Here is a 12,816-nt window from a genome sequence, read left to right as displayed (position 1 = left end):
GTATTTTATTACTTAAAAAGCTTTAATTCAGTGATAAATTCACCTGCTTAGTCCATCTTAATCTAAATTGTATTGTTGAGGCATTCGATTCAGTTCATCCGTCCATTATCTTTGCCTGCTTCTTCCTTTATTGGTGCCCATGTCCAGCAGTCACTGTGTATGAAGGGTGGGGTACAAGTCCATCACAGGCTCACTTAGAGACAAACGAGACAGAGAACCGCACTCTTGCTCACACCTAAGGACAATATAGAGTTGCCATTTACCTTAACACGCATGTGTTTTGGTCTGTGGGAGGAAGCCAGAGTACCCAGAGAAAACCCATGAATGCATGGAGAGAACATGCAAACTCTATCCAGAAAAGTTCCCAGCTAGGATTTGTTCCAGCAACTTTCATGCTGAGAGACAACAGCTCTACCAACTGAGCCACAATGACACCTTCAGTTCAGTTCAATTAAACTCAATTCAATTCAATTCGAAAATTATGACCCTGTACCTTTAAGAACAAGCTTTTAGCCCCGCCCCCTGACCGTGACGTTTCCTCCCCAGCATGCTCACTGGAAGTCAAATGATTGCTAATGGCGGGTATTGTACGAAACACGCGTATTTTATGCTATTGTTTGCTCACCGGTCGTGCAGACGCGCAGTAGTGCTTTCAGGAAAGTAGTCACTTGTGCTTCGGCCACTTATCATTGATGGAAACAGCGCAGGAGCAGAGTAAGAGGAGTTTGTAACTGTTTTCTAATACCCTCATGTGGCCGCGGCTCTCTGTGATGTCAAACTGAAAGTGAACAGGACGGCGGCGTGTTTGACTTGAACATATTAGCTTCAGGCTATGCAAACTCTCAGGGACGTCTGCTTCGCTGCTACGGTTCCACAGCTGGACAAAGCGTAAACCTAATGTGACAAAGAAAGTTCAGCTACTGAAAGAGACTTGTCCGTTCATTTGACCGTCGGTTCCATTGCTAAAAAAACCTGCTTGGGCAGCCTCTTGAACCGGAAACGATGCTCAAACTGTTTGTGTTGTTGTTACTGACCGCCATCGAGGTGGATGGCTCGTCTAAACTAAATATTCCCAAAGTGTTGCTCCCGCTCGCCAGAACTACAAGAATTAACTTCACTCTGGAGACCACGGAAGGCTGCTACAGATGGTGAGTAGACGTGAGGAGGTCTGTGGACCCTCAGTCCAGGAGTCAGGGGTCTCCATGTATGTGCTCACATTTCATTTGATTAGTAATTAAACACTGAACAGAAACAGATCTATGAACATTTAGTTCATGATTAGTAAAATGGTGTATTATCTCACTTGTTCTCTGTTTTAACTCAGAAATCATGTATTTCAGTGTCCTAAATTAAACAGAGGTGTTTGTTGTGAAAATGGATGTACTTGTTTAGCTTTTATTAAAATGTATTTTATTGCATCCGTCCTGCTGTTCAAGTTTAGAAACTTAAAAATATTTTTCATCAACGATCATAAACAATTATACAACATTTATGTCTTTTATTACAGAATTTTTTTGAATAATAATAGTATTACTTAAATATATGAACATTTAACAACCCTTAGAAGAACATGCAGCCAAAAATAATATGCAGAAAAGCATTGTTGCTTATAAAACCAATAGTAAACCATTAAAAAGTTTTCTGCTCAAACAGCATTGTGGATAGGGGTCAGCGGTGATTTGAGGAAAACAAACCCACACTGTTATTGAATTTGATAAATGTGACTCCTTTATTTCTGTTTGCCTGATGTATTTTTGTGAATTCTGGCGGAGAAAATACTGGATATGATTAAATGTCGGATACTAATAATAGAAAGTGCAATTTGAAGTTTCTGTAAAAAATCTTGTTTAGTAACTTTTGACAGTGTTATTTTTAACACGATTTTGATTTGTAATTTTATGTATTTAAAATGGTTGCTTTCATTTGTTTAGTCTTTCAACTCATTTTGAATTGGATTGTTCTTATCTGCTCTTACCCACAGAGATGAACTGAGCAAGCCATGAGATATTCAAAATATTAGATTATTTTAGGTCCCACCTGTACTCACTACCCTTAATAAATGATTCAGCAGTTAGCTGAGACTTCTTCTCATGTAGTTAGTTTCTACGCATAATATATACTCTCAAATAACAGATTTATTATTAGCTCGAAAATACTTATGAAACATTCATCGATAGTGGCGATGACCGATGCTGGGTTAAATATTTTGTCTATATCTATCATAAAAACCAAGTAACTTGACACTGTTACAGCAAGAGTGTCAGTTCCCCACATTTATGATCTGTAATTTCTTCTTGTGTCCCAGGACGTCCACCAGACCTGAAGTAGCGAGCATCCAGCCTGTGGATGAGGATGGCGCCAGAGGCTGCTCTCGCAGTGCTGTCCTGCAGGCCCTGTCCACCCAGCCCTCCAGACTGACCAGCATTATCTTAGCTGAAGATGTTGGTAAATACATCTGTGGCCTGTTAATCATCAAGTTAGAAGTTCGTCACTTCTGGTGTTTTGAAATATGTATCAGCTGCTTTTTCAGTGTGTGAAAGAAATGAAGAAGTATGCAGGAAATGTTTATATAAAATGGGTGATTATGGACTGTGGTAAATTACAGGGGACTTCATTTCCTATCAGGGGAAGATTGATGTGTATTTCCATCTCAAATTAATCAAAAGGGGGAATTCTTTCAATAAGTGACTGTAGATTTCACTTATTAGCAGCACAGATTCCACAATTTCTCATGAACAAATTTATGAACATGTTCTTAAACCATGCAGCATAAAATGGTAGAAGTTGGATTAATGAATCGCACGAAAATCGGCATTAAAGTTTATTGCAGGTAATTGGAGCGACAGTGAATGATGAAACCAAAATGAAAAACGCCTTCAAGCTTATTGCAAAGAATTAGTGGGAATCATGAATCATTAAACTCAAAAAATAAAAAATTTAAGACAGAAAAGTATCAGCTCTCATAAATTTTGGAGTGATAGGGGTTTGATAAACTGCGGGTGACTTCTTTGTTTCAGTTTGATCGAGCACGATTCGGTTTTCTCACGTAAAACTGGTTAAGTTGACAGAACAATAGTGGACACAATAGAAGATTTAATAACCTGGCATCAGAAAAAGTTGGTGTCGTTTTGATTTTCTTGTCTACTCTGCAAACGGTCTCATTCTTTTAATATATTCACCAAGTACTTGTTTCGTTTTTGCTTTTCTCTTTGCTGAGAGTTATTTTGTCTTGAGTTATTATCCTAGAGCCAGAGTAGCTTAAGAAACCTTAAGGTTAAGTACCAAATGCTTCATGAATGTTTAATAACCTCGAGCACCAAAGGTTATATACATGTTTGCATCAATTAGACAAGTTGTTTAAGCAGAGAAATGTGTCTTTATTGGTACGATGTGCGACGGCTACCTTGGTTTTAGTGGACATCTCTGCACATAAATGTCCCCTAGTGTTAATTAATTATCTATTATAAAGATGCAGATTGTCTCCCACCCAATTATGTGCTTATTTAATTATTGGCGGCAACTTCAGTTTGTTTTTAAAGTCTATTTGTTGCCTGATGTCCTGTTTGAGGGGTTCCCCCTCACTGTGGACCCAGCAGGACCTGCTCTCTTTCAGGGTTTTGTGGGTCAATCACTAAATTATGAATTAATACTCAAACTAAAGGGGAATATCTACTGGTCTATTTAAGAAACATAAATCTTGTTGTGTTGCTCAGTGTTTTATTTAAATTATTCCTCTTTTTCTCTTATAAATGCTGTATTACCTCTAATGCTTGTGCAACAGGTTGAAATAAAGGAGTCACATTTGCTTTGCGTTTTGAAAACAGACATTGCTTTCCACATTTATCACAAACATTACAGAGTAAAAAAAATCACAGTAGATCATTCAGACCACAGCCACTGATTTAAATGTGATCTGGCTCAGCTCAGCTGTTGTACATTTGTTTTTATGATCTTTCACTCGTGCAATAACTCCCTTACCAGACCAGAAAAGCCACAGTATTTGAATTCACTGATCGGATATTTTGCTTTGAGTAAAACAGGCCTCAAAGCCATCACTCTCCCCCCTGGGTATTTCTATATATGTATGAGAAAGTTTTTATTATGCTTTCCTGTTTTGCAGTTACGGGACAGGTCCTGCGCTGTGATGCTATTGTCGACATCATCAGCGACATCCAGATAGTCTCCACCACCAGAGAGCTACATCTGGAGGACTCTCCGCTGGCTCTTAAGATTCACGCACTGGACTCTGAAGGTGAGCTGCTGGCTTTATCACCCCATGCCAGCTCTCTTATTGAAGGCTGCTGGTGATATAAATAAGTAAACAACCCCCTCAAGTTCAGCCGTCATTTACAAATAAGATGTACTAATTCAGGTTTTCCGATAACACACAGCCAACATTGTTTTTGGTTATTAGCTGTTTTGAAAACTCTGGCTCCAGGCAGCTTTTTCTCTCATAGGCCACCACTCTGAGGTGTCTGTTTGTTTTGTGTGACAAGTTCCATTTAGGACAGCCACGTTTAGTTTAACGAGCTGTAGCTACAGCCTGACTCTTTCTGATGATGGCTCCAGGGTGAGGTGGTTTGTTTTGTTAGCTTAGGCATAAGAATACATTTGTGCAATAGCAGGAATGCGGTGTGATTTTAACACATTTGGCTGCCAGGAGCCAAGGTTTCTGTAGCTATTATACAGTCCTGACCAATTCACATGTCCCCGTAGGGTAGCTTTGTTTTTAAATTTGTGGGTGTAAAGAATAGCAATACAAACTTGTTTTTTTGTTTATATCGTAGGAAACACCTTCAGTACCCTTGCCGGTCTGGTTTTTGACTGGACCTTAGTGAAAGATGTAGATGTGAACGGATTTACTGACTCCTACAATTCATTACGGTAAGCTTCCTTGTTGGAATCTGTTAAACAAAATGTCACCATAAACAATATATAAAATAAGTCAGTTGTTAATTAAACTCATAATGTCAAATGAAAGAGGCCATACCAAGTTTAAAGTCAAATATCTTCTTGTGTCTCTTTCTCTCCAGGGTGCTCAAATTTTCTGAGTCCACATACACCCCTCCTGGATACATTTCAGAAATGGAGCGAGTTGGGAAACAGGGTGATATTATCCTGGTGTCAGGACTGAAAACAGGACACGCAAAGCTCAAGGCCAAAATACAAGAACCACTGTACAAGGTAAAGTCAGTGCTACTGTTTTGAATATTTTGCGGCGTAGCATAAAAATCTTTTAAGTTTGACAGGGACAACATAATTATAGCGTTTTGTCTGTCAGTGAAGCTGTTCAGGCTGAGTGTTTTAATCTGTGGATATAACAACCAAGTTACTAAAGCTGTGTCAAAAAAGTAAAGAAAATTACAATGCTTGCCCTGGTGTGTTATAGGCCTGGTGGGCCGCCAGACTTTGTGTGACCCCCTCCAAGCCAAGCATTGTTTATTTCGAGTCAGCACCTACTAGCATGGATGTTAGCGCATCGTCAGAGCAGCCTTCTGTGAGCAGGTAAACATCCAACTAGCAGATTTAGTTGAGTGGTTAGGGGAGTCGTCCTCCAATACAAAGGTTGCTAGTTTGATTCTCCCACTTTTTAGTCATATGTTGCAGTGGGCAAGACACTGAACCCCCACTGCCTCTGATGTGTGTCCCATCAACATGTCCTCACTCCCCACTTGTCATATTGACGCTTGGTCAGGTACCGTCTGCGTCCAGTTTTGACGCGTCGGGTACCCCACTCGTGTCAGTCATTGCCGCCCGCGGCTTTTCCAGGTTGTGCCACATAGGGGTCTTTGTGTTGGGGGTCTGTGGTTAATATGAGGGATCAGGGTTAATGGTTAATTTTAGGTACTGAGGTCAGGGAAAGGCTGTATAGGTCCTAATAAAGGTTAAATTTAGGGTCTGGGACAGTTAGTTGTCACGCATTTCCCTCTCTTCAAAAATATGACAACGAGCTCGTCCTCCTCCGTCTCATCTTGTTGACTCCGGATTTATACTACATGCGTCTCCACTACGCTGCGCTGTGGTGCGCAGGTCGCAGCTGTTCGTTTGTGTCTCAACTTATACAGCGTCTGCTCCGCTCCGGTCCGACAGAGTGTGCAGGAAGGAAATCGCGCGATAAATTCAGTGATAACAGCAAAAAATAATTATTCTGTGAAAGACGAACTCCAAACACAGCTGAAAACATTGATATAAAGGTTTTTGATATCTATGTTGAAACTCGCTGTCGTCTTTCTGAAACTTCTGATTTCAAAATAAAATCCACGTGTATCGTGTTTGTACACATATGCTTCATGCTACATGTTTCCATCTGCTTCCCAAACAGAACGATACATTCCGACAGCATTTGTGTAGAAATATATCTGTATATTTATTAATATAGCTGCAATTTCAACATTATTCCGACAAATTATCCAGCCTAAAAGTGTCTTATTTTGAAAATACGGATGTTGTGCTCGTTTCTTTTCCTTTTGGTGCGATTAAAAATTGACTCTGGCGCAGCTCTGGTGTCCGGCAAAAATAGAATCTGTTCTAATTTTGCCAGATCACCGTTCGCTCACCGCCGCCGTGCGCAGCCAGTGTAAACACTCTCATTGATTATAATGGGTGCGTATTTGTTGCGGAGGTCGGAGCGGAGCTGAGCCGGAACACGTAGTGTAAATTAGGGGTAAGAACTGACGTGAGGAGGGTACCTGACGTGTCCAAAACTGTGAAGAAATTATTGGGGTTTAGGTTTATATAACCGATTTAAATTACATACACATGGTATAGTCTTGATAGAACAGTAATGATTGTTAAATGTGACTGTTTTGCTTAACTTGATGATTTTTATATTAATAGCTACACGCCTGAAAACAAATTCAACACATAACTGAGCTTTTAATTTCTCATTAGGGTAGGTTTTTGATGTCTGAGGGGCATTGCTTCTAGTGAGAAGAGGGACCCCCCCCACTGATGACATAATCAAATAGGCGGAGCCATGCCTCGGAGCTTTTGTTAAAACCAATTGTACTTCTTTGTTTTCAGCCTGAACTCTTGGTCACTTGATTAAACCAGACTTCAGCAGATCTTTGGTTTTGTACTGTATGGTTTCTCTTTAAAAATCTTTTCCATGCATTTGTACATTCTCCATATGATTTAAGCACACATCCTGGTAAACGAACATGCATAACAATACTTTCTTTCAACTGGGCTCAGACGGCTACCTGACCAAGCGTCAATATGTTGACAAGTCGTGAGTGAGAATAGGTTGGTCCTATCAACGTATGAATGTGATTTAAGCACTGATTAGTCTCCACAGAATGATCTGTCTGGGTTAGCTTGTAGAGAGTGTGGGCAGGTAAGTGAGGACACAGATTGTAAAGGGATATGAATTGAAGGGAAACGAATAAATATAATATTTGACTTGATAGGATGTATAGTTTAGTTTGATGGATTTCATTTTATGGTTTTGATTGATGTTGACTTTGATAGAATTTCCTGTTTTTTAAATGTTTTTTTCTTTTTTTCCCCTTTTTATTATTTTATAATTTGTTTATCCTAATTAGTATTGTTTTAATTGAAAATCACACTTCAAAGTGAAAACATAATTGGAAACAAAATGAGCAGACTTTAAAAGATTATGTTATTCTTCTGCTGCCTTTCATTTTGTTTTTTTCTCTAAGATATATAAGTTGTGTATTATTTCTAATGTATTTTTGCTTTGTTTTTATTTAAAAATGAAATGAATACATTTTTTTGAATTGAATTGAATTGAAAAGTGCTTTGAGGATCCTGGTTGGATAGAAAGGGGCTATATAACTTCAGTCCATTGATCATTTCAATCCAAAATGGTTAGTTGACCCAAAATTTAGCAGATGGCTCTACAAGACCGAGTACAGTAAGCATGTTTTGAACTATATGAAAATATTAAAAATATTACACGTGCCAAGTTCAAGGCTCTGAAAGAGTTCTTTGAAAATCCCAGACAGACTGCATGTAGTGAACCAACATGCAGCCTGTGCCAAGAAAACGCGAATTCACGCGTCTGCTGTATTGCAACACGTTGCAGTACAGCAGACGTCTTCTTTCTAGTTCTATTTTAACCTCTTTGCCTTGGTCACTATCAGTTTGAGGGTTCCCTGTTTTAATGTTTTTATTTATGTTTATTTTTCTTTTAAATGTGAGCAGCATTACATAGCTTCTTTTAGGATTCACTGGCTGGTTATTGTATTAGGATTTAACATAGCTTCAAACAACTGATGATGTTTATTTTAATTGTATTTGAACAGTATTTCAGGAGTGTGCCTTTTTGTAAGACTGTAGTTGATGTGTAGGTGTTGTCAATATCTTACAATAACATAATTACAGTCATATTTTTTAATTTCCTGTCAACTTTTGGCACATTTTTAACAAAGTTTTTTGGGGGAAACCCTGACCTGGAGTTTCATAAGTTTTGCAGTTTACAAAGTCTACTGCATATAGTCAAGACAAAAGTAGCTAATGCAAATTAGACTTATTTTAGTTTTCCTGATGTGGTTTTGTGTGTTTCTGAACACTGTTACATGTTTCCTTTGCTTCGTTAAGGCAGAAAACTAAAGCTTTGTTGTTGTGTAACCATGGTGCTTCATGCCACAGGATGTGGGTGCTGCCGAGGTGAGACTGCTCATCTTAGAGAACATCCTGCTGAGCCCTGCACATGATGTCTACTTGCTGGCAGGAACTTCAATCAGATACAGAGTGCTGAAGATAAGACAAGGGACGATCACAGGTGTGGCTTGTTAGCTTGATTCAGAAGTCCATTATTTTATCTGTCCCTGCATCATTGACTTTGTCTTGTTCAAACATCCGATAAGCTGAAGAAAAAAAAGTGAAGATGTTTGTGTCACTGATACCACTGCTGAGTGGGAGCAGCTATCTTTACTTTAAATCACTTTTTTACTAATTCTGTTTGATTTATTTATTTTTGAATCCAGAGCTGTCCATGCCTTGTGATCAATACGAACTGCACCTCCAGAACAGTGTGGTTGGCCCTAATGGAAACCCAGATGTTGCCGTGGCCAGCTTGGACCACAGCACCTCCACAGTTACAGCTGTTCAACTGGGACACATTAATGTGGTGCTGGATCATAAGAGTATCCTTCTGACAAACTTCACCAGTTACTACAGTTGTATAATTCTGTTTATTCATAATGTTTATGTAGATTTGTCTCTCAGATCCATTAAAGCAGCTGAGTTTAGAGCAGAAATAGGACTGGGCGGTATGACCTCAAATTCATATCACAGTATAAATTCAATCTCTTCACAGTAATGGTATATATCGCGGTAGAAAATTATCATAAAAAGCAAAGATAATATAATTTTTAGAGCATTTATTTTGCAGAAAACTGTAATCACAATCAAACCCAGCATTTTTGCTGTAGTGCACATGAACATAACAGAAGTACAAAAGTATGTTGTATATATTGCAAAACGGTTTCTACAACAAACAAGAAGATTTCTCAAATTTTCAACAATATCAAAACAAAGTGGATGTTAAAACCATTACTTAAAGTAAAATTAGTCATTTAGACATAAAAACAAGTCTTAAGTTGGCAGAAGTTTTCTAAAATGTTAAAGTGTGACAGGACCTTAAGGAGCTTAAGCTGCACATAGTTCTATCATAAAACAATTTCAGATAACTGGAATATAAGTGTGGTGAAGCCAAATAAATGTAACATCTGCCTGCCATACAATGAGCTTCTGCCTGCTGAACTTATCAGCTGCTGCTCTGCTGCTCTCAGAGCAGAAGCCGACATTAGCAAGATGTATTTATGACTGAATGAACGTCCACGTCTTTTTTTTTTATCATCTCTGTGGGTAACAATACATAAAAAACAAGGTTTTTTTATTAGACAACTTGGGTGTGAAAAAACTGCAGTTGTTAAAGCAATGTACAGTGGGAGGGTGGGAATTATCCTGTGACACGACAGCATGACAACTTTTCTACAGCGGGAGGGGGAAATTTTGAGGATTTATTCTCTATACGTGTTTTAAAACACTATATTTCTTTCTTTATTTTCATTATATTTTGAACCCCTCCTGCCCATTTGTCTCTGCACTCACAGCCCTGTTGACACAGGTGCGATGACGTAACTGATGACAGGACGGTAGGTCCTCAAGTGGACTCTATCCTGTATGTTGTACTTGTTTGCCTGCTCCAACACACCTGATTTGAATGAATGGGTGATTAGCAGCCTTCTGCAGAAGTTGAAGAGGCAATTCAATAACTGAATCAGGTGTGTTTGAGCAGACAAAACCTCTAAAACATGCAGGAGGGTGGTCCTCAAGGACCAGGATTGGACACCCCTGGTTTAAGTGTAGCTGAGTCCGTTTTCCTTAGCGGCATCTTTTAAAGGCCTTCTGATGCAGGGAGTGTCTCGCCTCCCCAACAGCACTCTCTTTGTTGTTGAACCAGCCTACCTAGGTTTGTGTCTTTCTCCTTCAACACAATGATGCACTAAAAATGTTAATGCTTAAAGATTTAGCTGACCTACTTTTACTTTCTTTTGCTTTCTGCAGGTTTTAAAATCCATCCAGGAGACAGCTGGGTTCTTGAAACGGGCAGAGTGTACGATATTCTCATTGAAGTGTTCGATAAATCCAGCAACAAAATTTATCTGTCTGATGTGAGTGCATTCCAATACAAACACTCAGTTTGAATGACTGTTTCAGTCAGAACAACAACTTTAGCAAAAGAATTCAAACATTGTAAGTTAGATGAGTCCTATAGACACTCCTTGACTTTGTAGCTGCTGATAAATTGCAACAAAGCTCTAAAACAATCTGACTTGTTTTGATTCTACAGAACATCCGCATCGACACCGTGTTCCCTGTGGAGTATTTTGAGATCCTACAGTCCTCTCCAAATGGATCATATCATCACGTCAGGGCCCTCAGAGATGGCCTGACTCTCATCGACGCAACGCTGAAAGCGGTTCAGGATGAAGTGAGTCGACCCTTTTCAGTTTGGAGTTCAAACGAAGCCTCGTCGTCAGTTTAACCCTCTTCACTCTTTTTTTTTTCCCCTCACTTCATCTGGAGAGAGCTCGACTCATTTCCTGCTGTCTGTTTTGTTTCAGAGAGGAAGGGTCCATGCGTTGGCCAACCCCGTTCACAATGAACAGGATGTGGAAATTTATAACCCCATAGTCCTCACTCCCAGTATTCTCACCTTTCCATGGCAACCGAAAGTTGGGGCTTATCAGTATACAGTAAAGGTAAAATATTCCTTTTCAGCTGTGGTGCTTGAATGAGTTTGATTCTGATAATACAAGGTATTTCACGCTAAGAGTCTGAGTTTATTTTAAAAACAAAAAACTGCCATAAATGATTTTTGTCTGTGTAGTGCCAGGTTTAATTTATATTTATATGTTTATTTTTATTTAGAAATGTATTCATTTAATTTAAAACAATTATACACACAACAGAAAACAAACACGTACAATCAAAATAAAATGAAAGGTAGCAGAAGAAGAATAAATCTTATAATATCTTCCCCTATTTTACCCACAGAATATGTTGAAATAAAGGTAAATGTCAAATAAATAAATAAATAAAATAAAAATCAAAACAACTCGAACCAAAAACCTAAATTAAAACATCAACTCAAACAAAAATTTGCATGGATTCACATTATGCTCCTCCATATTTCTTCAGGATATTAACGTTTATCATTCTTTTGAATATGTACATAGATCTGACATTTTTAACCTCATCTTCCAGACCGTTCCACAATCCTATTCCCTGGATTAAAGTACATCTCTCCTTCATACTCGTACGAAACCAAGGCTTCACAAACACTTTGATCCCCTTAAGATAATAATAGTTCTCTCTTTTAACAAAATTTACTTGAATGTTTGAAGGTAATATATTTTTGTGAGCCTTATACATAAAGAGCAAAATATTATAATCAATCAAATCATAGAATTTCAAAAATTTCAATTCATAAAACCATATATTCGATGGATGGCTGTAATGTTTTTTAGTAATAATTTTTATAGCTCTTTTCTGCAAAATAAAAATAGGATTTATGATTGTTTTGCAAGCTTTACTTTGAACGTCAGTACAATAAATTAAGTTTACATTAGGTTTATTGTTTTATTTAACATTGACAAAATTTCCCTGTCACAAATTGCAGGCGACAGGCGGGAGTGGCAATTTCAGCTGGTCTTCATCCAATACAGCTGTGGCCACAGTGACCGTGAAAGGAGTTATGACCACAGTCAGCGACATTGGCGTCACCACAATTTATGCTCACGATCTGCGTAACCCTCTCCACTTTGGTCAAATGAAGGTGAGCTGATGTGAAGAACTAAAAGTGAATTTATAGAGACAGTTAGAGAGCACGTCCTCCACCTTATTTCACAGTTTTAAATGATGAAGAGTTGTTATGTTGACGGATGGTTGGACTGAACTTAACACATGCCTCCAGTTACAGGTCGTAAAGTTTAGGGTCTTAAAAATAATTACAAATAATTGTCATTTTGCCTGACTTTCAAGTTTTATAACACATTTTGTTCCTTTTTCTTCCCCCTGCTCTAAGGTGTATGTTGTTGAGCCTGTAGCCATGGACTTTGCTCCTTGCCCAGTAGAAGCCAGGTTAGGTCTGGTTCTGGACCTGCCCCTCAGGATTTTTGGCCCGCTGGAGGAGCTGGAGAGAGAGCGGGTCATGTTAAGTGACTGCTCCCACTTTGATCTGCTGGTTGAACAGGAGAACCACGGGGTCTTTGAATTACTAGATGGTAAGTAGTCCTGGTGATCCAGTTTGATCAAACAGTGATGCAATGAATTATATATATA

At 38.6% G+C, this 12,816-nt stretch overlaps 1 protein-coding gene across 1 annotated transcript in view; it reads left to right on the top strand.

Annotated features, from left to right (window-relative positions):
* Window positions 1-549: 549 nt before the first annotated feature.
* Window positions 550-12,816, top strand: part of nup210 (nucleoporin 210) — a gene marked incomplete in the record, with an annotated part of 37,470 nt that continues 25,203 nt past the window's right edge. The window contains 13 exon segments of the mRNA XM_014010573.1: window positions 550-1,148; window positions 2,306-2,445; window positions 4,121-4,252; window positions 4,788-4,884; window positions 5,034-5,184; window positions 8,614-8,746; window positions 8,952-9,110; window positions 10,373-10,441; window positions 10,537-10,643; window positions 10,823-10,963; window positions 11,097-11,234; window positions 12,155-12,310; window positions 12,560-12,758. Of these exon segments, the coding sequence (XP_013866027.1) occupies window positions 1,003-1,148; window positions 2,306-2,445; window positions 4,121-4,252; window positions 4,788-4,884; window positions 5,034-5,184; window positions 8,614-8,746; window positions 8,952-9,110; window positions 10,373-10,441; window positions 10,537-10,643; window positions 10,823-10,963; window positions 11,097-11,234; window positions 12,155-12,310; window positions 12,560-12,758 (1,768 nt within the window).

This window comes from Austrofundulus limnaeus, unplaced genomic scaffold (genome assembly GCF_001266775.1).
Source record: "Austrofundulus limnaeus strain Quisiro unplaced genomic scaffold, Austrofundulus_limnaeus-1.0 Scaffold70, whole genome shotgun sequence".
Taxonomy (NCBI): domain Eukaryota; kingdom Metazoa; phylum Chordata; class Actinopteri; order Cyprinodontiformes; family Rivulidae; genus Austrofundulus; species Austrofundulus limnaeus.
The sequence above is the reverse complement of the archived record's forward strand: the minus strand, read 5'-3'. Positions and strand labels throughout refer to the sequence as shown.